This window comes from Sarcophilus harrisii, chromosome 4, assembly GCF_902635505.1.
Source record: "Sarcophilus harrisii chromosome 4, mSarHar1.11, whole genome shotgun sequence".
Taxonomy (NCBI): domain Eukaryota; kingdom Metazoa; phylum Chordata; class Mammalia; order Dasyuromorphia; family Dasyuridae; genus Sarcophilus; species Sarcophilus harrisii.
Genome location: NC_045429.1, coordinates 101,467,926 through 101,494,408, shown reverse-complemented (window position 1 = coordinate 101,494,408; position 26,483 = coordinate 101,467,926). Strand labels below are relative to the sequence as shown.

General features: G+C 37.0%; 2 protein-coding genes and 1 long non-coding RNA gene across 9 annotated transcripts in view; 1 reads left to right on the top strand and 2 right to left on the bottom strand.

Annotated features, from left to right (window-relative positions):
• Positions 1–328, bottom strand: part of PFKFB2 (6-phosphofructo-2-kinase/fructose-2,6-biphosphatase 2) — a 34,053-nt gene extending 33,725 nt beyond the window's left edge. For 2 of the 4 annotated variants that reach the window (XM_031937267.1, XM_031937266.1), the window contains exon 1: positions 169–327. The gene's annotated coding sequence lies outside the window, so the exon portion shown is untranslated. Of the gene's footprint in view, positions 1–168 lie in introns of all 4 variants that reach the window. The other 2 variants (XM_031937268.1, XM_031937269.1) reach the window with 2 other exon arrangements.
• A 2,774-nt stretch (positions 329–3,102) lies between these two features.
• The window catches only part of YOD1 (YOD1 deubiquitinase), a 37,539-nt gene continuing 14,158 nt past the window's right edge, over positions 3,103–26,483 (top strand). The window contains exons 1-2 of one of the 4 annotated variants that reach the window (XM_012547814.3): positions 3,120–3,474; positions 5,125–11,769. In XM_012547814.3, the coding sequence (XP_012403268.2) occupies positions 3,267–3,474; positions 5,125–5,831 (915 nt within the window). In that variant the 5' untranslated portion in view covers positions 3,120–3,266 and the 3' untranslated portion in view covers positions 5,832–11,769. Of the gene's footprint in view, positions 3,475–5,124; positions 11,770–23,865; positions 24,264–24,286; positions 24,400–26,483 lie in introns of those variants that run through there. The other 3 variants (XM_031937265.1, XM_031937264.1, XM_003767651.4) reach the window with 3 other exon arrangements.
• LOC116419098 lies at positions 5,822–19,827 on the bottom strand. Its single transcript, XR_004229356.1, has 3 exons — positions 19,329–19,827; positions 15,569–15,659; positions 5,822–5,908 (listed from the first exon to the last, which is right to left on the bottom strand). It is a non-coding gene; the product is annotated as an uncharacterized LOC116419098 (long non-coding RNA).

Here is a 26,483-nt window from a genome sequence, read left to right as displayed (position 1 = left end):
TAAGGAGGCTTCTTTAAGACGCTTTCGCAGTCCCTGCAACGGCCTTCAAGGCTCCCCTTCCTTTTACACCCTCACGGACTTCTAGTGTTGCCGGCATCTAAATATTCCCCGCAACCTGCAACACACCGGCACTAGGGCTCTCAGATTTATCATCCTCCAGGTTCTTACCCTAATGCATAAACCTCCCCTATCCCGTTTGATTCCAGGCCCCATCCATCCGAGGCGCTACGCAGCAACTCCTCACCTTGTGATACCACTCTAGGACCAGCTAGTCCCTCGGGAACCCAACTGAACCGCGGGCAGGGGCTGGGCATGCAAATCACATTCAAATCAACTGCCTGCTTAACCACGCCCACTTCATGACCCCACCCCTTGCGCGCGCCTTCACCTGGAACCTACAGTTGGCCAATCTGAGTCCGCAGAGTTTCAGGGGGCTGGGCTCTAGCTTGAAATGATGACGCCAACGCCAGACAGGAGGAGGGGATGCGGTGAGGATGGATCATATGCCCTCAGGTTACCTAGCAGGGCGGAGGATTGGTTACCCCGTTGCCGGGCAACCCCGGAGCTGGAGCTATTGAAAAAGGCAATGTTTTTTTTTTTTAAACCTCGCGAGAACACTAAGCCAGCCCACTACTCAATGAAATAAATTAAACAGATGTCCTCTGAAGGTGTGGTCTTATATTAACTCTTTTATTCCTTTGTCCCAGTGGAACTCAATCAAAAAAAAAGTTCCTACATGCTAAACTGGTTGGGGAAGACGAGATTCACAAAAGTATAGGATGGTCTTCATTTTACTAAGGTGTCCTTGAAATGTTTCCTTCTCGAGCTCGAGTCTCCCATTTAGGAGGGTTCATAGCCAATGCCCCCTAGAATCCCAGAGTCAAGGTCCCCTAAATAGCCAATTTTCTTATTTGACTTTCTATCTTCTACCTTCTCCGCTGACTTTTGCCAGGGACAAGCTTGCACAAAAGACTAGCAATAAACCAATTGTAATTTTGACCAATAAGAACTCCGAATCCTTAGCTTTCAATTGGTATCATCTTTTGGAAACTGGATAAAATATTTTATCCAGATAGGATAGGAAGCTCTCAAAAACTGAGGAGAAGGTAAAAATGCTATCCACAATCCTAGGAGGTGGAGAGGCTTTCTTACCAGGATATGTTTGTGAGCCTTAAGAAAACAGCTTATTGCTATTACCGCAAATGTCATAAATTTTGTAGGCATAGTCACTCTCTATAATATTCGGACACACCCAGTGTCAAATAGTATTCATGATACACTCACCTTTAATTCATAGTTTTGCTGTTGTGGATCCCCTATAGGTCCAAGGGGAAAGCTGTGGAATTCAACTAAAGGGAGTTCTTAAAGCGTTTTGTCTGGCTTTTTCCTTCCCTCACATTTCTCTTTGTATCATATTTATTTGTGTATTTCCTGTTTGCCCTCCCCATATCGAAGGCAGGAACGCTATACTTTTCCATTTTTCCTATCCTTCGTGCCTGGTTCTTGCATCTAGTACATTTTTTAAAAAACCTTTTTGAATGAAAATACCTATGTAGTACATGTAGTAACTATAGGAAGCATTTAGAAGCAGCATTGGAAGCATCAGGCGACCTTACTGAGAGCCCTGGCTCTGCGATTTACTATTTGTTAACTGCCTGCTGTTGCTCACAGATCTTTTGTTACTCTGCCTTTGCCCTCTGTCCAATTCCTGAAACATATTCTCCACTCTTTCACCCCCTTGTAATTAGTTTCCTCAATTTCCTCAATTGCTACATTTCACACGTCCTTCTTTGTTACTCCAATGCTATTGTCACCCACCCAGTTACTATGTATTTATTCTGTATTGACACAGTATTTCCTTAGGAACATGCTGTCTCGGTTCAACAGAATATAAGAACTGTTTTACTCTTGGCTTTGTGTTTCTAGCACCTAATGCAGAGCTTTATATATATAGAAGGAACTTTAAAAAATGCTTGTTGTTTGATTAAAATGCCAAGTATGTAATTAATAGTAAACAGCACATTGAACTGAAAGTCTCGGCTCGACAGAATATAAGAACTGTTTTACTCTTGGTTTTGTGTTTCTAGCACCTAATTAGAGCTTTGTATATATATATATATATATATATATATATATAGTAGGAACTTAAAAAATGCTTGTTGTTTGATTAAAGTATGTAATTAATAGTAAACGGCACATTGAACTGCAAGTCTAGGAGATTAGGTTTTAAATTTTGCCTCTGATACTTAGTAACTGAATGACTATAGACAAATTATTTTATTTCTGTAACCACAGTTTCTCATCTGTGAAATGGGACACACCGGATTTCAAATAACATAAATTATTATATAACGCATGCACATTGTAACAGACTATAAATATTGTATAATTGTAATATGACAGTTTTTGCTATGATGTGATGTTATAATAAATTATTATTATTTGATATATTTCGTGCTCCAAGGCAATCCCCAAACAGGTAGGCAATGTACAACATGCATATACATAAACAGATACCTACATCTCCATATACAGAGATACCTATATATAATATACACATATATGTTATAGAGCTATTATTATGATGTGTGTAATTGTTATTATCGCTATTTGAAATGTATGCTTTTGTCCTTTACGAGTTGCATTTGGGCTTCCAGGACTGAAGCTGACTTCCCACGGGTTCCCTTTGGATGCGACAAGTTACCTCGATTGTTTACTCTTCTTTGAATTTAGGAAATCCTTTAGAGCGGATGAGTCAGTATTTGGGATAGCTCGGCCGTTCAGCCCTCCCTTTGTTCTCTGCCTGCAGATTCTTTTCGTTCCTGTTCAGTGAGTGTCCGATGAGGTTATGGTCCATTTCTAACCATTCCAATGCATTGAATGAGGCCGCCCCACCTAGGGGATGCTAAGGTTGCTGCAGGCTGACAGCCAGGATACCTTCGTGATCCACGCTCTCATCCAACTAGTGGAGCATCCTAGGATACTGGAGGGTTTGGGAGCGCGAGCGTGGGAGGAAAAAGGGCGTTGCCCCTTTAAGACCGCCCTAGAGGGTTCTGAGCAAGCCGGCGGAAGTCTCGCGAGGCCATGCCCCTCTGGAGGGCGGGGAAAGGGGGCGTGGCGACTTCTCGCGATGTTTATCCCGGCCAGGGGGCGACCATTTTAGTTTCCATCCGCCGGCCGGTTGCCCCGGCGGCGGCGTCTCCCTCCCTCCCTCCGGCGGTGTCCCAGGCAGGCCCCGGGAAGTGTCCGGCGGGCGGGCGGGCGCGATGTGGCGGCTCCGCTGCAAGGCCAAGAATGGCACCCACATCTTGCAGGGCCTCTCGAGCCGGTCCCGCGTGCGGGAGCTCGAGGGCCAGATAGCCGCCCTCACTGGGATCGCCCCCGGCGGGCAGCGGATCCTCGTCGGCTTTCCTCCCGAGTGCCTGGACCTCAGCAACGGGGAGACCGTGCTGGGGGACCTGCCCATCCAGTCGGGTAAGGGGCCGGGCTGTGGGCCGCGGGGTCCCCGGGGGGGGGAGGGGAGGGAGAGGGCCGGGGCGTGGGGACAGCGGGGCTCCCAGGCCCCGGGCTCGGGAGAGACGGGGATGCGCCCCTGGCGGCCGCGGCCGCCCCTAGTGCGGCCTGGGGGACGCATGGGCCCCGTTTGTCAGGTAAGGAGACAGGTGGTCCGAGGACGCCGAGCAGCGCTGACCCGCCCTCCGGGCTGCCCGCTGAACCTTGGGGCCGCCGGATCGCACCCATTCATTCTTTGCTTCCCAGAAGTGCGAGGGTCTGATCCGTTTCTTGTCGCTCCCTTGTTCTTGGTGGGGGCATCTTTTCGTGGGCAGGGTCCCCAAGTCCTCCCTCTCCTGGCCAGCTGGTGACTCCCACCTCAGAAACGGGAGGAGGAGGGGCAGAGGGAGCCAAAAAAAGTCCCAATTTTAGGTCATTCTCGATATCCAAACTTTAGAGCGCTAGGTTATTCTAAGTTTAAACATAAAAGCCTTTTAAAAAAACCTCTCTTAAACTGCCTTCTTCCGCTCTATCGGGAGCAATTATTTCTGTTGACAACTGAAACTTGAAGAGCAACTTCTCTAATTAGCGCCTTATCGCTGGGCTGTCAAAAACTCTATAAACATAAACGGAGTGGTCCCCATCTTTTCTACGCACCCCCTAGTGGCCTAGATTAAGAATATATACTTTTTTATTTTTTATTTTTATTTTTTTTTTGCATTCCTGTTTTTAAAATTTTAATTTAATTTAATTTTAAGTAAGTTGTAGAATAACAGATTCTGACTTAGAAGGGACCTTAGAGGCTTCCTACTCTGCTGCCTTATCTGACCCAAGATTCTTAAAAAGTCTGTTACCCGCAATACAGTTTCTGACAGGTTTTACTAGGTTGGAAAGGTTTTGAATGCTGCCCCCAGAATAGACTAACTGACTGTAGTTGTGAGGACCACTCAGTTTGGAAAGGCTTATATCTAAGTTGAATTCAGGCTGACAAATTTTTTGGTTGCAGCAACTTCTGTAGAATATCTCTTGAATTTCAGAGGAGTTGTAATTTGCATCCACTGAGGTAATAACAAAATGATAACTAATGATAATAGCTAATATTTATCTAATCTGTGTCAGGAGCTGTAAGCATTTTACAATTATTATATCATTTGAACCTCACAAGAACTCTGGAAATTAGAGTGCTATTGTTATCCCTGTTTTACAGATGAAGAAACTGAGGCAAACTGGAGTCACTGTGACTGGTCACAGACTAGAAGTAGTCTGGGGCTGAATTTGAACTCTGTTTTTCTTGACTCTATGCCAGATGCTTTATCAACTTTGCCACCTAGTTGCCTCACACACTAATAGATCCTGTCAGAATTTTTTTGCTTTTAAATAAGAGTATTTAAGCCATGAATGGTATAGAATTGCAACCAGATTCCCCTGGTTAAGTTGGGAGGCAATATGAATTAAGACAAAACAAACTTAAAGAAGCTCCAGAAAGGAATGAATGCTTATTAGCTGCTTTTTACATAACTGTTTTTATCAGGAACATGCTTTAATTCCTATTTGTAATTTACAGACTGGCTAGTCAGCCATATTTCATCTAAACATTCCTCTGTAGTTCTGGATGTGCTTTATTTTTAACAGGTGATACCCTGATCATTGAAGAGGACAAAACCAAGCATAAGACTTCATCTTCTGCAGTTACAAAACATGGTGCTCATACTTCATTCAGGGAAGTTTTGCCTGTGCTTACCAGAACTGTGGTCCCAGCAGATAACTCCTGCCTTTTCACCAGTGTGTACTATGTAGTAGAAGGGGGAGTTTTAGATCCAGCTTGTGCCCCTGAGATGCGAAATCTTATAGCAGAAATAGTAGCAAGCGATCCAGAATTCTACTGTGAGGCATTATTGGGAAAAACAAATCAAGAGTACTGTGACTGGATTAGAAGGGATGACACTTGGGGAGGGGCTATTGAGATATCCATTTTGTCAAAGTTTTATCAATGCGAAATTTGTGTAGTGGACACTCAGACAGTCAGAATTGACCGCTTTGGGGAAGATGCTGGTTACCCCAAAAGGGTACTACTAATTTATGATGGCATCCACTATGATCCACTTCAGCGAAACTTCCCTGATCCAGACAGCCCTCCTTTGACCATCTTTTCCTCCAATGATGACATTGTTCTTGCACAAGCATTGGAATTGGCAGATGAAGCTAGAAAAAAGAGGCAGTTTACTGATGTAAACCGATTCACCCTGAGATGCATGGTGTGCCAAAAGGGGTTAACTGGACAAGCAGAAGCAAGGGAACATGCCAAGGAGACTGGCCATACCAACTTTGGAGAGGTGTGATCTATGCAGGAGGAGGCATTGTCTACTACCTCAGTCATCCAGAAGGTTCTGGGTTTTCCAATAAGCTCTCTGTAAACCTAAAAGACAAAAGGACATAATGCTTGAAACACCCTTTTTACTTAAGACAATGAAGACACTAGAATTCCTTGTTAAGATTAAAATTAGTGTGCAAGTTTACAGATCTGTGTCTACAGTGGTGATACATGCTCTCTTCCTGCCAGGTGTGACAGTAAGTGGTGCCCTGACACTAGCCTGAAGAGAGTTATTTATACAAGCTAGCACTGAGCAACATTAACTGATGGAAGAATACACCTGGCGCATTTAGGGGTAATGTGGAAGGCTTCATGTGACACCACTGCATATACACACAACAGTGTCTAGAGCAGCTTAGACCTTTGAATAACACAGAGTTTTGAAAACATAAAACTCATTTCTAAATTATGACTCCAGTTATGGAGCAATTCCTTAAATGATGTGCAGGGTGGTCAACCTGATTTTATGCTGAAAGTTAGATTTTTCATGCAAATACTTGCATGCAGGTACAAGGTATAAATACTTTACAAAAGCAGTTTCTACAGGGATGGTAACTACTTCCTATGAGTGTTATCTCAAATATTGCATTTAATAGTGCCCTGTTTAAGACTTATAGTATATAAAAGTAGAATGTAGAGGATAAGGTGCCTAAATTCAGAACAATGGTGAAGGAGCTGACCGAAGCTTTAAAAGACCAGTATCCTTGTTTTAACTTAATTTTTATTAGCTAATAATTTATTGGATAAGATTTTTAAATTAAGCATAGCTTAAAAAAAAAACCCCAACATTCTTTTAATTGAATTTCTTTGAAATTCGATTACTCAAACTTTGCAAAAAATGTTTGGTTTGTTTTTTATTTTGTGTGTGTGTTTAAATTCTCCTGCTTTTTATTCATACTATATCTTTTGAATTTTTTTTTAAGCTGTAATAACCTGGTAAAGTTTGAATTCTTATTGTGATGATTATTCCTCACTTAAGTAGTTTTTGTTTTCATATTAAACATACAGGCCTACAAATGTTGATTTATTGCTAGCCTTATCACCACTAAAAAACGATGCCCTTAAGCCAAGTCTGATTTCTGCAGACCAGAATTTTAAAATTTCCATTTTATTTCTCATTTTGCCCTTTGAACAATCTTAAGGTACTTAGAGTGATGGTGACTAGATTGTTTTGGAGGAAAAAAAATTACTCTTCTCTCTGAAATATAGAAATATTACCAAATTCTTGTCTTACTGGGCTATCTTAAGAGTTTTCCTTGTTCTCCACATTAGTTGTGTACCCTTTTGCTTGTTGGACTAAATCAGCTAAGCATCCTCTCAGAAACAGAGCTTCCATATAAGATCTCCTAGGTAAAGTTGTTTACTACCTCTTTCATAATTCTACTTATGATCAGGGATGTTAAAACGAATATAACAAAACCTCCTGAGGTTTAATGTTTTTGAAGTTCTTGTCATAATAATCTTGATCTATTTGGGTGTAGTTAAGGGTCTGACAAACTAATTGAATATTTTAACTAATATTTTAAGCACATTTTTTTGGGTTAATCTTTTGGATTAGAGAAATACTTTTCGAGTTCTTAGGATAAAGGTTTAAAATAGACATTGTGAACAATTTAACAAACATTTAAGTATCTAATATGTGCAAGACACTGTGTTAGGCATTCCTGTTCCAATAGTGCTTACATTTTAGTGGGAAATTTAGGAAAAGTTAAACTTTATTTGAGGAATAATTAACAAAGTATGCTTGAATTCTCTTAATAATTGAGTACCTTTTGTTTGCATAACTCTTTTCAAGGTATAAGTTGCTCTTAAGAGTAGTAAGTCTTAAAAGTGTTTTTTTTGTTTTGTTTTACTGAGCCTTAAAAACAAAAACAGCACTGGTGAATTATAGTGTTTGTAAGTGAAAATGGTGTGAAACCACACCTGTTTGTCTTCCTACTTGTGTTGATGATTATTTCTCAATTTCATTTTAGTTGTCTAAGAAACCTGATTAGAGTAATAAATGTTGTTATAACCAAGGAATTTAGAATTATATCATTAGCATTCATTATTTAAATTGAGGTTTCTTATACAATTGTGCATCAGTTTTGTCAGAAACCTTACTATTTACTCTCTGATGAGATCAGATGTCAGGCCTAATGCATTTGCCTCAAGACCTTTTAGATTTAGCCTGAGACAGGTTGATGCTCTGTCTTAGTATAAATTCTAGTCACTCTGAATTTTGATCCTTATTATATGGACAGTAGATTATTGTAACAAAATGGAAAGCAAAAGAATTTCTTGCTGATATTGCACAGAAATTAAATTCAAGTGGTTTTGTTTACATGCTATTACTTTTTTCATACCAAGTGTCAAATATTTATTCAGGGAACTTTGCTTTCATGTTTTGAACTTTTAAATCTCCTGTTTAGGCTATCCAATCATATAAATTGGGGACTGATACTCAGAATTGTTAGGGTTTTCATTGTTAATCATTTGCCAAAATTAATACTGTTGTGACTTGAGTGTCATCATATACCTAGAAAATTCATGATGAAGTACTATTTCTACTTCATACCACTTCTAATAATATGAATTTTAAGTCCCTAAATTTTTGCTCTAAAATCAAGCTTGTATAGTATTTTTAATTTTAAATTTTGTGAGTATGCTGATACTTGACTAAATTGACCTCTTAGTCTGAATAAACTTGAGTGTTGGAAAACCTTGAAAATCTTCTGATTTAGCTACTTTAAAGGAATTTAGAAGAAATTTTGTTCTGTTATGTCTGCACTTGAACTCAACAGCATTGCCCCATTCACTCAATTTCCAGATTGAATTAGAAAAACTTTAGCATTAGAAGCTTGGAGGGAATAAATAACTACCTTCATTTACTTTGCTTTTGACTCCAGTGATTAGTACAGTGCTGCCTTGATGTTAATCTTTCATTATCACAATTTTGTCAAAATTATTGTCTAATATTATTTGAATTTGATAATTAGTATTAACCCCTGTTAGGATACTAGTTGATTCCTGGAGAAATGATTTCTTCCTCAGTGAAAAATTAGAGTTATTGGAAGGATAGTATTGAAATTTTAATTCATGTTGCCTTGATTTAGATTTTTTTTTTTTCCACTGATTTTAGCTTAGCGGCTTTGATGAAAATCAGTATGGCTGCATATCTCTTTAATAAGAGCCCAATGGGGGCCCAGACCCTTGCAACAGGCAGTCACCTGCCCTTTTTCTAGGGAGCAAGTGACATTACTTTCTCTCAAAGGATCATAGAGATCAGAGCATTTAATGTTCAAAGGGAATCTTAGAGATCACTTAGTCCAACTCCCTCATTTTACAGATGAGAATTAAAAGGTTTTTTAACCTTATAAAGGTCACACAGGTAGCAAGTAGTAAAGACTGGATTCAAACCCTAAAATCTTGATTCCAAATTCATTGTTCTTTCCACTGTAACCCAGCTGTCTCGCTTTGTATGCCTTCAATATGTTCATGTATACCTCACTGTACTTAATAACTGTCCTTCATGTTTTGTAGAGCCTGGAATATAGGTATTTGACAAGTTCATCTGTCTAGCATGTTTATTTCGAAGTTTTCCTTAAATTTATTGCATGGCTGCACTAACTTTTTTTTTTAATCCTTCTAATTAATCATAATGAGAAAGATACAAGTTGAAGTGAGATGAGAAATTTTTTATAATTAATCATGTGGCCTTCATGAGCAGTTTTCATATATTGAGAATTATGCCTGGTAATTATTTGCAGCACTTTAAGACTTGTTAAACAAAGTTTACATGTTATATATAGCACCCTCCAAGATCTTTACTAAAACAAATAAATGTATGTGTTGAGCTGCTAATAATTAGCTCTTTTATTCTACCAATATGTATTGTATTTCAGTAATTCAACATTCTATTATTGTGTTAACATTCCATTTCAGTAGCGATTAGGAGCATGCTGTGCCCTAGCATTCAAAATGTTTCTTAATACACTACTATAATGTGATTGTTCATGTATCTTTTTACAATACAGTATTCAAATTTATTCTTGCAGTGCAGACAGCTGAGGCAACTGTTTTGAAGAGAATGGATTATTAAAATCTTTATTCTTTTTTTAAAGCTAAGTAATAAGGTCTTTTGTGGGAGGGGGTATGGGAGGGATTCGGGTATTAATGGACTTGAAAGTTTCGTTTTATTTATTAGATGTGTCTTTTAATACCTAATAAATAAAAGTGAAGCAAATATTAATTTGAATAAGCTATGAAATTTGGGACTTGAAGTTAAAGATAGAGAATGAGATATGCTGAATTATCTAATTGCTGCAAATAGTACTTTGGCAATAATTTTTAAGCATCCAGTTTACAAAGCTTGTAGATCTTTTGATTGTGAAGCAGGATTTAGGACTTTTTAGTTGTTGGAGTTTATTTTTTATTTTTGTCTAGGCCTTTGCTTTCATCAGTGTAAGGAATTGCTCTCTATTTCTCTAATTTATGGTCTTAAAGCATTCTGGGAGCTTAAGTTTAATAACTTGTCCAAGGTCACACAATCAGTATACATCAGGAAAGAATTAAACTAGAGTCCTCCTGGCTCAGAGGATTGCTCTCTATCCCTTACACACAAATTTTAGTATATTAAACAATAACACATTTGTTAAAAAGATTTTCCCCTCCTCTTAATAAACAAGGTCTCACTGTTTTTGTTTACCATATCATCAGCATTTAATTTGAAAAATATTGCATTGATTGTAATTTGTGTGGGTGCTAATTAAGATGTTAATGTAAATGTAAAGGTTAGCTTATTCTAGCAATTTTTTTTTTAAAGGAGTCATTGAAGAAAGACAAAGATGAGTGCTGCCAAAACAAAGGAAAATCTGGTCTGGGATAAATAAATTCCTAATACTTATCAAATAATGCTAGTATTTCAGGCCATCAGGAGAGCAATAACTTTTGGGTGGTACTACTCAATTCTCTCAGTGGTTGTTTTCTGAGTTAAAAAAAAAGAAAAAGATTCATATATGAAAAAACTTTCAATTAAAGCATAAACTTACATCTGAGTATTTATTATGATGCCTTTTTATATTTCTTCCCGTTTTCAAAAGGCAAAATCATACCATATATGGGTGAAGACATATAGTTGAGTGATAGGAATAATAGGCTATAGCTTCCAATACCAAGTTAAATTTAAGGAAATCTTAGGATATAGTATTTCTTTTAATAGTATATGAAATTTTATAATGGGTACAGCATTTACATTTTATTTTGTAGCTCATGAGCTCCACAAAAGTAGCCCAAATCTTATTATTTTTCTAATTTACCTCTGTGCCATATAGTATCTTATAGGAAATTCCATATATTTAGCTAAAGTATATTGGTGACTTTGAAGGAAGGAGAAGGGTAATTTTTCTAGTAACTTAATTCAGCCTTGACACTTGTTAGGAAATATACTTAGAAAACAGTATTTACCAAAAATAAATAGTCAAATATGTACATTTCCTGTCATGTAGCTTTCAGATTAGAGCTGGTAGAAGTGGAGGCTTAAGAAACAAAATGAATGGAATTGTCTAGGAAAGATTGCCACATGTCACTACTTTGGAACATGACCTGAAAGAGCAGTAGAAAAATTTAAACCAGGAGTCAATTTTGTATGCTTGAATTTTCTTAGATTAAAATTATTTTCCTTTGGAAGATTGATAATTTTGTCTCTTGTTTTAACTTGGCTAATTCAGGTTGTTTTCACCACAAAGATCTTTAATATGCTGCTACCAGGAAAATGTCTTGTATCATCATATAACCTTTATGTAATTTTTGATGTTGGCAAGATGCTTTGATTTTATTTATCAACTTGTATGACTTTAATAACTGAAAGCTGTATGTATGTATGTATGTAGTGACTTGTTATGAAAGAATAAATTAAACAATCTGAATTGGAGTGTTTGTCGATTTAAAAAGTGTTTTATTAATTTTTTTTTTTTTTTTTTTGCTACCATACAGCTGCTCCACCTAAACCAACAATCTGGTTTTCTATTTGGTTTGGGGGTTTTTTTTGTTTGTTTTCCTTTTAATCAAAAGTCAATATACCACAGCTTTTACCTATGAACTGTATGTATTCTACCAAAATTTATTTATCTGGTGGAATTTTGAGTAACTGTTTTCCTGACTTCTTTCGCTTTTATTTAAAACTACAGGGCATTTGACACTTTGGTCACTCTTAATATTTTGTCATCTGAAAGTGATCACAGAGGGATGGGGACTACTGATTTCTTGTTTCTTTACGAAACACTTATAGGTCTATTTTCACAGGGATTCACATGTGAATCAGTCTGAAGATGAAAACATTTGGTTGTTACATGGGAGGATAGTCAACTAATTTTATATGGGTCTGAACATTGACAATTAGGAACTGGCCCACCTTAATGTTCTCATTTACAGGTGATTGATTAATCCATCTCTTTCTACCCCAATAATTTTAAAGTTGTCATAGGGATAGAGGATAGGACATAGACCTGTGATTTCCAAAGCAATATAGACAAAAAGAATTGATGGGTACCTTAAGAAAAACTGAACATTCAATTTTTGGAATTTGCGTTAATGAAAGAGAGGAAAACCTGTAGAGATTCTGAAATGCACCCCATGTTTTGGGATATTATGCTTCAGAGTCCAGAGCCAAATATAGGAAAGATTCCACTAAAATCCTTTGGGTGAATCTAGCCCAAGAGGAATGAGAAGCTCTCAGGAGTGAAATTCTGAAGATATAAAGGGAAGCAATTTTGTTGAGTAGTGACTGCCCAGTAGATTTACATGTATACTCTGGATGCAAAAATGAATTCCTCAACTTTTATTTTGAAAAGACATATATGTGTATATCCTCTATCAAATTGCCTACCATTATCAGAAGAGGAAAGGGGAGAGAGAAAAATTTGGAACTCAAAATATAAAAATGAATGCTTAAAAATTGTCTTGACACGTAATTGAGAAAAAATAAAATATTAAAAAGAAAAGACAAGTATAAATAATATAAGCAAGATCAATCAACAGTATGTTTGCAAAAATATGGCACAGTAAGTATACTGAATGTCAAGAATGCCACAGCTCAGAATGAACTGAAGTTAGCAATGAATGAAAAAAGTTAATGTGATTTTAGGTTATGTTTATATAAGAGCATTGGCATCCAAAAGCCAAGAATTTAATGGTCTTGATGTACCTCTCTTGATCAGACTGCCTAGAGTACCATATTTCTTATTTGGGGGTCACATTTGTAAAATCAGGGATTCAGAGGACAGTGATCATGATGATGAGGGCACTGGAGAAGATTTTGTTTTTTAAAGAAATGGGGAATATAGAACCTTCAGAAGAAATGAATTGAGCATAACATTTTATGTATGTATCTTTAAGCATTAAAATGTCTATTGTATAAAAGGAATTAAATTTGTTTTACCAGGTGACAGCAGAACTAATAGTAACTAGTAGGCATTGATGAGAAACAGATTTTGGCATGATAAAAGGAAAATTTTCTTAACAATTAGAGTTATCTAAACATTGAATAAAACTTTTGCCTCAGAAGTTAGGGGATTTACTTTGATTCTTCTGAGAAAGACTGGATAACCCCTTATTGGCCATGTTGTAGAGGGGATTCTATTATCTCTGAGGCTCTTTGAACCCTGATATTTCTGTATCTGCTCCATAGCAAATAGCAGCTTTTTCCAACCGTCTATGTTTCTTCTCCTTTTTCCAGGATATAACTTTCTTTCAGTTACTAACCCATGAGGACTTAGATAAGTAACATCACTTTCCTAAACTTTATCTTTTGTATTTGTAAAATGAAGGTGCTAGGCTAAATGATAGTAGGAGTCCCTTTTGGCCCTTTTATCACCCATAATTGCCTTATCCAGTCCAATCTGAGAGAAGAAATAATAAATGTGTTCCTTAAGAAAGCAAACGATGCATGGACACTTTATCCAAACCTAAAGAAAGGTTTGGGGGCATTTCATAAACATCCATTGAGACCTATAGGTTTGTGTAGTTTTGTTTGTTTTCTTTTTATCATACCAAGTTAACTGATGATTTGAGTGAAAGAAGCATGAAGAATTTCTGAAGTTTTTTATCAAATGAACTGCATCAATTTATTCAACAAATCGTTCATTTTGACTTATAGGATTTACTCAAAGATGATAGTTAATCTTAATGAAATCAACAGTAACAAAAATATTCAAATCCATGATCATCTCAATACATGAAAAAAAAAAAACAACCTTTGACAAAACACAGCAGTCATAAAATGTAAAGGCATACTTTTTTAACACTACAAAAAGTATCTAAAGTCAAAAATAAGCACTATATTTCAGATGGGGATACCCTACAAGCTTTCCCAATAAACACAGGAGTAAACAAGAATACCCACTCTCTGCTAGTATTTTATCTAATTCTAGAAATGTTCATTTATAGCAATAATACAAAAGAAGGATGTTAAAAGTATAAAAATAGTCAAAGAGGAGATAAACCTAACCTTATTTCATGATGGCATGATGACTTATTTAGAAAGTCCTAGGGAATCAGCAAAAAAAACAACTTTAGAAAATAGCTACAGCAAAGTTGCAGACCACAAAATAAACCCACAAAATTAACATTTCTATAACACAACAAAATCCAAAAGGAAATAATAGAAAAGGAAATCCCAATCAAGATAACTACAAAATGCACAAAATATGTGGCAATACAAGTCATGCTTGTATAGATTAAATTACAAAATAGTCCTTAAAGAAACAATTTATTGTTCAGTTGTGCCTGACTCTTCATGGCCTATTTGGGGTTTTCTTGACAAAGATAGTGGAGTGGTTTTCCATTGCCGCCTTCAGCTCAATTTACAAATGAAGAACCGAGGCAAATGGTTAAAGGACTCCCTCAAGGTCTCACAGTTGGTAGGTGTCTAAGGTCAGATTTGAATTCAGGAAGATGAGTTTTCCTGATTCCGGATCTGGTCCTCTATTCACTGAACCACTTAGCTGTCCCTAAAGAAACAAAGACCCACTTAAACAATTAGAGGAATATTCAATGCCCATGTTAGCTAGGACCATGTCAGTACAATAAAAATGACTACTATCAAAGGTAACTTACAATTTTATGTGATGCTTATCAAAACTACCACAGGGATACTTTATAGAACTCGAGAAAATCATAAAGTTCATTTTGAAAAACAAAAGATCTAGAATATCAAGAGAATTATTTTTTAAAAGTAGCAAGGAATTGAGAAACAGCATTTCCAAATCACAAACTATATTACAAAGTGCCAATCATCTACTTGATAAATAATGGAAGAGACTCAGATAAAGGAGAATGACAAATAATGAAATTCAATAACCAGTGTTCAAGAAGGATGAAAAGATAAATTATTTAGGAAGGTATTCCCTATTTGATAAGAATTTCTGGGAAAACTGTAAAGTAGTCTGGAAGAGATTAAGCTTAGATCAACACTTTATATCATATTCCATAATAAATCCAAAATGAATACATAACCAGATATTAAATATCATAAAAATAGGAGACAGCTTATATACTTTTATCAGATAAGTAGGAAATTATTTAAATTTTTTTCCATTAGTTTTTTAGTTAAACATTTTTTTTCCTTTTCACTTTCCCTTGGGATGTGGGGGGGACAAAACAAAACAAAACGCAAGAACAAAATCTTTGTAATCAATATATATAGTCCAGGAAAGCAAATTTTCATACCAGTTATGTCCAAAAGTGTGTATTTCATTCTAAATCTTGAATCCATCTCTTCTCTGTCAGGAGATAGGTAGCATCCTTCATCACAGATCCTCTGGAATCATAATTGATAATTGCATTAATCAGAGTATTTAAGTCTTCCAAAGATGTTTGTTTTAATAATTATTTATTATAACAGCATAAAACATTCTCTTGGTATACTAATTTCATACTACATAAATTCATACAACTCTCCCAGGTTTCTCTAAGACTATCCCTTTTGTTGTTTCTCCTACTCAACAGTATTTAATTACATTCATGTACCAAACATAATAGGAACCCCCTTGGTTTCTAGTTCTTTACCATGATATGAGATAGCTTTCTAGAATTGCTTAGACCAAGTCATAACTCCACCCACAATGCATTCATATCTGTTTTCTTTCAGTTTTTCCAATATTTGTTATTTTTTCTTTTGGTCAACTTTACCAATCTGATGGATGTGGGGTAGAGGAGATACATTTTTTAACCAAACAATGGTTGAAGCAATTACAAAAAGCGTAATAAATAGTTTTGATTACATGAACTTGCAAGGCACTTGCACAAACAAAATTAATACATGTAGGATAAAAAAGGGAAGTGGCCAACTGAGAAAAATAAATATTTCTCAAATAAAGATTTAGACTTGAGATATTTTGACAACTAGTAGAAATATAGTGAGCCAAAAGTCATTCTCTAATAAGTGGTCAAAGCATTTCAGCACATAGTTCTTGCATATTATTAGCAACTAAAAATGTTATTCAAATCATTAATAATAAGAACTTTTTGTCTGTCCAGTTTTGGTGGGGGTAGACTATGAAGTGATTATCCTTAACCTTTTTTTTTTGGGGGGGGGGAAATAGGGAAATACCTCCAAAATCTCTTAAGCTTTGCTGCTACCAGGAACCATTTGATTAATAAGCCAATTCAGAAGCTCTTTGCTGAGCAAGCAATTTAATAGAATCATAAGTCACGGAATCAGAGATAATGTTTTAGATAAGACTATAAGAAGTTACCTGGTCCAGCACTTTCATTTTAAAGCTATGGAAACTGAGACTCTTAAGAACCATTAATTGAGGTCACTTAGGTTGTAAAGAGCAAAAAGATTTGAACTCGGGTCTAGAGATACAAACATATACAAACACATATACAAATTTAAATTTGTATATGTATGAATGTATATATACATATATGTGTATATATATATATATGTACATATATATATGCCATTTTCAATTCTAACATCTCCCCTCCCATATTGAAAGTAATATATCCATGAAGAACAGAACTGTTGTGTGGCAATAGACTTATTCTGGAAGTTAGAAGGAGGCTAATTTCAGCTAAACAAAAAACCTTCTAATAAATAAAATTATCAGCAATGAAATAGACAATCTTCCTGTGAGATAGGGAGTTATTTTATACAGTCATAGATAACTGTAAGGACTCAAACACAGGCTCAATGATAACATTTTATGAATATTCTAGAACCAATTTCTTTCTTAGTGAGAAGGAAACTAGTTCTCTAACTTCTTTCCCAATATAATTTTATTATTTGAAATTGAACAGACACAATTTACTAATTTTCTGACTAGTTGGACATGCTTCTATAGTTGCTAGACAACTATGTGCCTCACCTTTGTGAGCCTTTTATGTAGGGATGTGCTCAGAAATTTTATATTAAAATGCCTCAATTACATTGGCATTACAAGGCATATGAAAATATTATTGTCCTAGATTTAGAAGTAGGAGGAACTTTAAAGATTAGAATGTCCAATACCCTGACACACAAACAAGGAAACTGGCCCTAAATTTTTGGTGCTGTTTCTACTATGCCATTCTTCTTTGCTTATTACTGTGGGTAAGGGAAGAGGTTCCAGTCAGGGTTCAAATATGCTTAATGGCCCAAATGTGTGATTATAGCCCAGATCAATTTTTAAACTTATTATTCACTTTACTGCTTATATGCCACTGTAGCCTTCCATTCTAAAGATACTATATAGCACTGTTACCAAGTAAAATAATGGAGCCTAAATTTACACAATGAAGAAGGTACATTTTTTTAAAAGGAAATACACTGCCTATAAAGTTGGAAATATCTAAGTAATTTGAGACTCTTAAAAATGTTAGCTGGATTATTGGAATGCTTCTATTTTTATAAAACAAAGAATATCTTATAAAGAAAGACAACTTTTACAATTTCCCTGGCTAAAGCCTTATAAGTGTTTCCATTCTCAGTGTTTCTTAGGTCATTTAAGAAATAGTTGGATCCTCTGGAAAACTATAGGGATGTATGGGATGTTAACTGAGTATGAGTAAGAGAGGGACTATATGGCATTTTGGTTCAGACATCAGATATCATTAGATATGCATATTCTAGAATATTCATAAAATGTTGTCATTGATCCTGTGTTTGATGTCCTTATGGAAAAGAGGGAGGAACTTCTGATCATGAGCTCCAAGCCAACTTGTTAATAAGTCAACATTAAGTAATCAGTTACTATATGCCAGTCGCTGTGCTGTATCAGAGATACAATGAAAGGCAAAACCAAAATCCAGTTCCTTTTCTCAAGGGACTCAGTATAGTGGAGAAGACAACATGCAAATTAGATACAAAACAAGCTATGTACAAAAAAAAAAGCTATACCAAATAAATTGAAAGTAATCTCAAAGGGAAGGCATTAGAAAGGACTAAGAGAACCTTCATGTCGAAAGGATATTTAGCTGATACTTCAAGAAATCCAGTAAAGTTAGGAGGCAGAGATGGGAAGGCAGAGAGCTCCAGTCATAGGGTTAACCAATAAGAAACCCTGAATTGGAAGATAAAGTGTTGTGTATACTCTTAAGAGAAACTAAAATTGTCATTTGTGTCAACTAATTCTAAATCACCAAAAAGTAGATGGCAGTCATAGCAATGAAAAAAGTCAAGAGAGAGATATAACCAGCTTCCTAAGTGCTCCAAGAAGAGTGGGATGACAGTCTTCAGATATAGAGCATGTTTTCTGAAGTAATTTGTGTGTATATCAACAACACTTTTCACATAAATAGTAATGTTAAAATATGCAGCAGCCTACTTAGGTCAACTTGCCTTTTTGCATTGTTCTTTGTTGTAAATGTTCAGTTGTGTCTGATTCTCCATGACCCCTTTGGAATTTTATGTGCAAAGATAGTAGTTTGCCATTTCCTTCTTTAGTAGATCAAGACAGAGATTAAGTGACTTTTCCAGGGTCACACAGCTATGTCTGAGGCTGAATTTGAACTCAGGTCTTCCTGAGTCTAGGCTTGACGCCACCCATACTACATCACCTGGATTTCCCCATTGCTCTATATCATATCTCTAATTTTCATTCTTCTGAGGTTTTGTTTTATTATCATTATCATATAAGGTTGCTGAAAGAATATTGATGTTAAATAGATGGGCTTTTGCAACACTGCCATCATAGTTCTCATTTTAAATAATATTATAATGGGGCATATTTCATATTTCTACATGTTACAAAAAATTAGCAAGTCAATCTAGTCGACAAAAGTGGGGGCGGGGGGGAATGGAAAACTAGGTCACTAGATGGAGCCATAATGTTATTTTTAACGTTAGCAGATTTTTATGGAATGAATGGCCTCATCTACCCTTTGAGATTTACCTCACTTCTTAATACATAGGAACTAGACCTATCACCTCAGTTAATGTTTAATTCAATTTGTTATTCAGCAAGGGTGGCTGCTTATTACACACAAACACAAACACACAAACCAATGAAGAGCTAGGTCCACTTCAGTTCTTTAAAGATTTTCAGTGAGTGTCTGGGTTGGAAATGCCCTTCCGGTTTCATTGGTATTATTACATCACAGTTACTATGTCTTAGGAACCCTCATCAGGAAAGAATATCTCAAGTGCTCAGTCAGTTTTATTGTCCAGATACTTTTGAAAGCACGTACATATATCACCCTATGAGTACTCCTCCTCTTTACTCATTGATCCTAATTCCTTTGGCCACATCACTGACCCTTCACCACATAGAAAGGAGATGAAACTTCCATCTGTCAAGGACTGGATATGGGATAAATATGACTCTTGTGGTTATAATAAAATCTAGTAGTTGTTTCTGGATTTCACTTGTTTCATCTACAATCCCTAAAATATATTGGTTTGAGTTTCTCATTACTTGACTTCCCAACACCACGGGAATATTTCAACATGTTAAGTCTATTGATAACTCACATTTATATAGCCCTTTAAGATCTGCAAAGCACTTTCCTCACAAAAACTCTGTGTGATTGGTAGTAAAAGAATTTTTTTTTCCTATTTTATATGCATGGAAATTGAGAATCTGAGAAATTGAGTAATTTTCCCGTGGTCACACACTTAATATCTTAGATAGGATTTAAACCCAGGTTTCTTAATTCCAAATGTAGCACCTGATCCACTATACTTCAAATTCAAATATCATTGCCTCTCACATATTGAATTAGAAAACCACAAATTAGCATTACCCATTATTTTTATTTGTTTTGTTAAAATTTTTCAAATTGTATTTTGATTTGATTTGTGCCATATTTAGGAGTTTTATATTTAGGAGTTTTATAGGTTGTATGAGATCCTCTGGCTTTAAGTTTACTACCTCTACATACCATATTTCCCCTTAATGATCAATGATTTGATTAATATGTATATTCTCTCCACTAACAAAGCCTGAAACCCCTCCATGTAGATTGTATTAAAAGTTTCTGGGATTGAAAAATTCATCACCCTGAGACTAATCTGGTAATGAGTGAGGTTCTCTGACTAGTACTAGTGAGGTATGGGTATGCTTCACTAATACCTAGATATTATCCATGGATCCAATGAGCCATCAACAAAGCCAGAGCTCATGGTTTATGGACAAGCTTTTCAAGATACAAAGGTCTCCTCCATGCTATGATAAAACAGCAAAGGAGTACTTTTATGAAGAAACAAGGAGTAAATGATACAAAGCAAACAAAAAATAGGAGGAAGAGAAGCAAGAGATAGTGTTTGAGTAGAAAAAGTTTTGGATTTGGAGTCAGGAACCCAGCTTTATCACTTATGGCATGTGCAATCTTTGGCCAAATCATTTCATCTTTCCCAAAGTTTCTTCTTTTATAAAAACCTCAATTTTCTTGTTTACAGAAGTTGCTTGGTTAAATGATCTCTAAGGTCCTTCCCAACTCTAAACCTGCTAACCTACAGCCAGGTTGAATAATCTTTGGATAATCTGGCAAGTGTGACTTAAACTTAAAGAAACATTTTATGACTCCCACATTCCTGGGAACAGTAGACTTCAAGACCCAGAGCTGGATGGGTAAGTTTTCTGGCCCCCCTAGACTGGTTTATTCTGATGCCAAGAATTAATCCACAATAGGAGACAAGTGAGTTGCTAAACTGGTTGCCAACCCATTTTGCTTTTATCCATTCTATTTGTTGCCACAAACCATAGATGCCTAAAAGGGATCCAAATAATAAAGTGCTGGAAGTGCTCTCTCCCCTTAGATCCATCCATGTCTAGAGAGCTATGTAGATAAATAGGGTGCTTCAAAGCCATAGACACCACCTCATGAATGTTTTCATTCTGTAATTCTGTAATCAGAGGACCTGCGTTCAAATCTTACTTCTGTCAGTAGAAGTATAATCTTGGACAAGTCACTTTGAACCTCTATGGGACTTAGTTTACTAACCTGCAAAATTACAGGTTGGATTAGATCACTTCTTGATCTCTTGTAGCTCTAATGCTATGATCCTTTGAATCTCTTGTAGGAGGAGGAGTTAGCTTTCATTCACCTTAGGGGAGGGAATAGGGATAGGCTCTTAGCTAAACAAAAAGTCTAATCCAAAGTCTCTTCAACTTTGGGCAAAGTCTATCAATACGCATATATTAAGCACTTACTATACTATGTGCTAGGCACTGTGCCAAGTGCTAAGGATATGAAGCCAAAATGAAACTGTATTTGCCCCAAGGAGTCTAAATTTTATGGGAGGAAACAGTATATGTGTATGTATGTGTTTGTATTTATATGTGTTATATGTATGTATATATACATATATATGTGTATGTGATATGTATATGTGTGTGTGTGTGTATGTTATGAGGCTGTTTGGGGAGGAAAAGCACTAGCAGTTGAGGTAGATCAAGATGAGCTGTATGTAGAAGACTTATTTGAGATGCATATTGAAAAAGTACTCTGTGCTATAGAAGTAAGGAGAGAATTTGTGTTTTGTTACACAGACACACGCACACACAAAAACGGGATATCAATACAAAGTCACAGAAATGGGATACTGCATTGGGAGAAATAGTAACAAAGACAAGCTGACTAGACCACAAAATTGAAGAGTAATGTTTAGCAAGGCTGAAAAAGGTAGGTTGGGTTAGGTGTTGAAGAACTTTAAAGGTCAGAAAGAAAAGCTTATATTTGATCATGAGGCAAGAAGAAGGACCTAGAGTTTATTAAGTAGTAGAGACTGTGGTCAGATCTATACTGAAGAAAAATATATACTGGCAGCTGTATGGAGGATGCTGTATTGGAGTGGGAGATTTGATGCTGGAGAATCAGAAGGCCACTGTAATAGTTGGGGCAAGAAGTGATGAGGATCTGAGAAGGTAACAGATGCCAAAGGAGGTGTGGAAATAGACAATGCAAAGATTTAGTAAATGGCCAAATGAGGTAATAAAGAATGAAGAGGTGAAGATAATAGTGAGATTGCAAATTGGGGAGAGTGGACAGATGGTGGTGCCCTTAACAGAAATAAAAAAATACAGAAGAGTAGCAGAATTGGAGGGCATAACAACAAGTTCTGTTCTAAACATGAGTTTGACACAGTTATGGGACATTCGGTTTGAAATCTCCAATAGGCAGTTGATTTTATGGGAATGAAGTTCAGAGTAGAGACTAGTGCTAAACGGGATGATTTTAGAGAGGCCTAGAGAGACTTACATGAACTGATGCTAAGTGAAATGAGCAGAACCAAGAGATCATTGTACACAGCAACAACAAAATTATATCATGATCAATTCTGATGGATGTGACTCTTTCCAACAATAAGATAATCGAGGCCAGTTCCAATGATCTTGTGATGAAGAGAGCCATCTACATCCAAAGAGAGAACTGTGGGAACTGAGTGTGGATCACAACTCTTTTTGTTGTTGTTTGTTTGCATTTTGCTTGCTTTCTCATTTTTTCCTTTTTAATCAGACTTTTCTTGTGCAGCAAGATTATTGTATGAATATGTATACATATATTGGATTTAACACATATTTTAACATGTTTTACATATAATGGATTACTTGCCATCTAGGAGAGGGGGTGGGGGAAGGAGGGAAAAATTTGGAAGACAAGGCTTTGTAAGGGTCAATGTTGAAAAAATTATTCGTGCATATGTTTTGAAAATAAAAAGTTTTAATGAAAAAGAGACTAGTGCTAAAGTTATAGATTTGGGAGTCACCTGCACAGTTGTGATCATTAAATGCATGGAAACTGATGAGTTCACCAAGAGAGGACAGAAAGAGAAGACTGTGTACAGGATCTTGGGGAACATTGCACTTATAGAGGGGCAGGAAAAGTATAATAGTCAACAAAGTAGACAGAGGAGAGCTCAGATAGGTAGAAGAATAAGAAGACAATAATAATAATAATAGTAATCAACCCTCAGGGAAGAGAAAGGAGGCTCAGCAGTGTTTAGTGAGAACTTAGAAGAGACCACCAACTTGGCAGTTGAGTAACAATATGATAGATAAGTGACAATGGACACAGTTGTTTCAGTTGAATGCTAATATCAGAAGCCAGATTGCAAAGGTTTAAAAAGTAGGTTTTTCTGGGAAGGGAAATACAGAAAGATAACTTGGTAGGGTTTAATAAGGGTTGGTTTTTTGTTTTTTAGAATAGTGAAGTGGGACTTGGGTTTGTTTGTGGTCAGCAGAGAAGAGGAAAAATAGGGAAAGCTTGAAAATTGGGGATAAGACAAGAAAACTAGAGGAGAGGGGAAATTGGCCTTGGTGAGAAAGGTTGCCTCATTATTGCAAACTGGAGTAAAGGGAGTGAATATGGGAAGTGATGTCTAGGGATCTTGAGATGAAGACAAGGGGATAAACCTTGACAATAAATTAGAATGCCGAGATTCTGGGGAAGGAAAAAATTAGGGCATCTTCTCTGAGCTAAGTGTGGATTGGGGAAAGGGAGGTGAGAGGGAAGAGGTTGGAAATGCAGGGAAAAATGCCTAGTAGGGAAAATTAGTACTACTACAATACCCACTGTACCAGATGAAAGTGTAGTCTTTGGTGTAGAAGGAGAGGTGCCCAAATGATCCCTTTCATCTTTTCTCCATTCCAGATGGGAAGATCTTAAGTTAAAAAGTTAACAGATAACTTATCAACAATCAAGCTTCCTTTTAAATAAAGTCAATTTCCCTTCCACTCAGTTCAGTGCTACAACTATCAGTCTAATGGTGCTCCTCCTTCTAGCCTTTCTTCTTCCAAGAGTTCCCTAATTGGTTTTGAAGAGGGTTTGGTAATGAGACGATTGGTCAATCCTGTGAAAGCCCGCCCTGCCTTCATCCTTCTCTTGCCCTCCCCAGGGAAACAGCTGGAATGAGAACTTGGAAGGGGAGATTGGGATTGGCTGAAAGTCAGAGGCGGGGTGGAGTAAGGCAGGACAGATGAAGCATTTACCTGTCCAGGTAAGTCAGGAAGAGGTCAAAAAGGAGAAGGAAATTGTAGGAGGCAGGGAAATTATTCTCTGTCTCCATCTTTGCCCTTTGGGATAAAAGGGCTATTCTATTCTTTTCTACTTTTTAACCCCTCCACCCAGTAAAGGTGAGTTTATCACTAATGAATTCTTGTTTACTCAGTTGCTAGAAGAGGATTTTACAGGTGTGGGAAGTCTGGGCTTCAAAATCCCTGGTGTCTCTTTTACTAGACAGACTCAGACTGGAAAGTCAAAGACTCTCTGCTTTATTTTTCTGAATTTGGGACCTGGAATTGGGGTAGGATGCTTATTCCTAAACACTAAGACTTGTTTTGGGGATCTGGGGCAGCACGTATATATCTTCTGATTGTTTCTGTGTCAGGGCTTAGGTGAAACAAGCAAACTTTTTGTAAAAGTTGCAATGAGCAGGTATTGAAACTTCATTTTATGAGCAGTTAAAATAAGACAGTGATCATGAAAAAGAATCTTTATTCTTCTAGCAGACAGAAGTATACCCTTCAGGGCAAACTGTGAAAGATATTTCACTCAGGGCTCTACTCCTTCTTTCTCACTGGGGTCATGTTTATTTTAACAAAGGGTGCTGTAGAGGAGTGTGTGCATGTAAGTGGGTGTGGTTCACATTTTGGAGCTCTTTGGATACTGTAAGTGGCATGTGAGTTTGTAGTGAGGGTATACATTGATTTGGGAATGGTGGTAGAGTGTACTAGGACTCTGGTAGTAGTAGAGTGTACTAGCCTGAGAAGGAACTCTGGGGGGAAAAAAAAAGTAATGACTGCCACCCCTTCCCATAAATGCAAATCTAGGCTTGTTCAGGTTCAGTGCTTTGGCTCAGCAATCTAAGATAATGATAAGATAGAAACTTACTGGATCCATAGGACCCTGAAGCTCTTTGGGAGGGGAGGGGACAAAGTATTACTCTGGCAGCTACAGTAGGGTGATATTTGAGGTAGAAGCTCACCCAGGCTCAGACAGGTTTGATTTTTTTACTTGCCTCCTTGTCTATTCATCTATTCTCAATTTTCTAGCTCGAAGCTATGTGCAAAACAGATTTCAATATACAAAGATGGATTTAAAGGCTGGGGTCTCCAATTGTGTAGCATGTATGTTATCAAAGTTCCCTTGCTTCTCTATGTGTCTGTCACCAGAGGGTATGGGGAGACAACAACCTTGGGCTTTTAAGGTGATTGTGCCTTGGACACTCCCTTCAGCTCCATTGTAACCTCTCACCACCTTGGGCAGGTAGCCCCTACTCATTCACCTGCTAAGGTTCCACCCTTGAATTACCCTTCATACTTGGCAGGAGACTGATCACAAACAATAACAATGTGTAGTGTCTGACAAAGGTCTCTCTATCTAACAAGAAATCCCTCCTGCTCTCTCTGCCTACCCTCTTTCTCCCCCCTCTTTTCCTCTCCCAAGGATTTTTAAAAGTAGGTATGACTTTGCTTAAACACACAAACCTACACACTCAAATGCATAAACAAACACAAGTATATATTCACCCTTTCCCTGATTATTTGGGCTATACAAAATTTCCTTCCCTGGAGCCCATTTCTGGGAAACAGAAAATAGAATAACAGAGACATTTGAGTACCTAGAAAGCTGTTCTTGATGACTGGGAGAGTGTCTGTCTCTTGGAGCTATATTAGGAGGATAAGATGGTGGTGGTGATGAAGAGAAAGTTGATGAATAGCTAATACCATGATTATTATAGTATATTATAGAAAAGTCAATGAAGTAGTATTTTTCTGGAAGCAAAGAGGGCTTGGAAAGTGCTTCCTGAAGAAGGCAGGATTTTTGATGGAATTTGAAGGAAGCTAGGAGAAAAGGGATGAGAAGGATGAAGAGCATTGTGTCCTCTAAAGTCCCAGGACTGGAATGGAGCCATTTCCCCGTTCCCTTCTTGAGATACCTGTGCTTCACATGCCAAATATTTATTGACTCTCCCTTAAGCCTTGGCAGGTACAAGTACAGTGGTTAATATTTAATGTTCCTTTGAGGTGGCTACAGATTCTATAGAGCTTTTAACCCTATAAGCAATACAGCCTATGATAGAGTGCTAGTCTCAGGGTCAGGAATTTCTGGGTTCAAGATCAGCTGCTGCCACATGCTGGCAGCTTGACCCTGGGTTTCATATTCTAGACAGCTCTCTATAGCCATAAGCTAAAGAGAAAGCATGTGTACCTTTTTG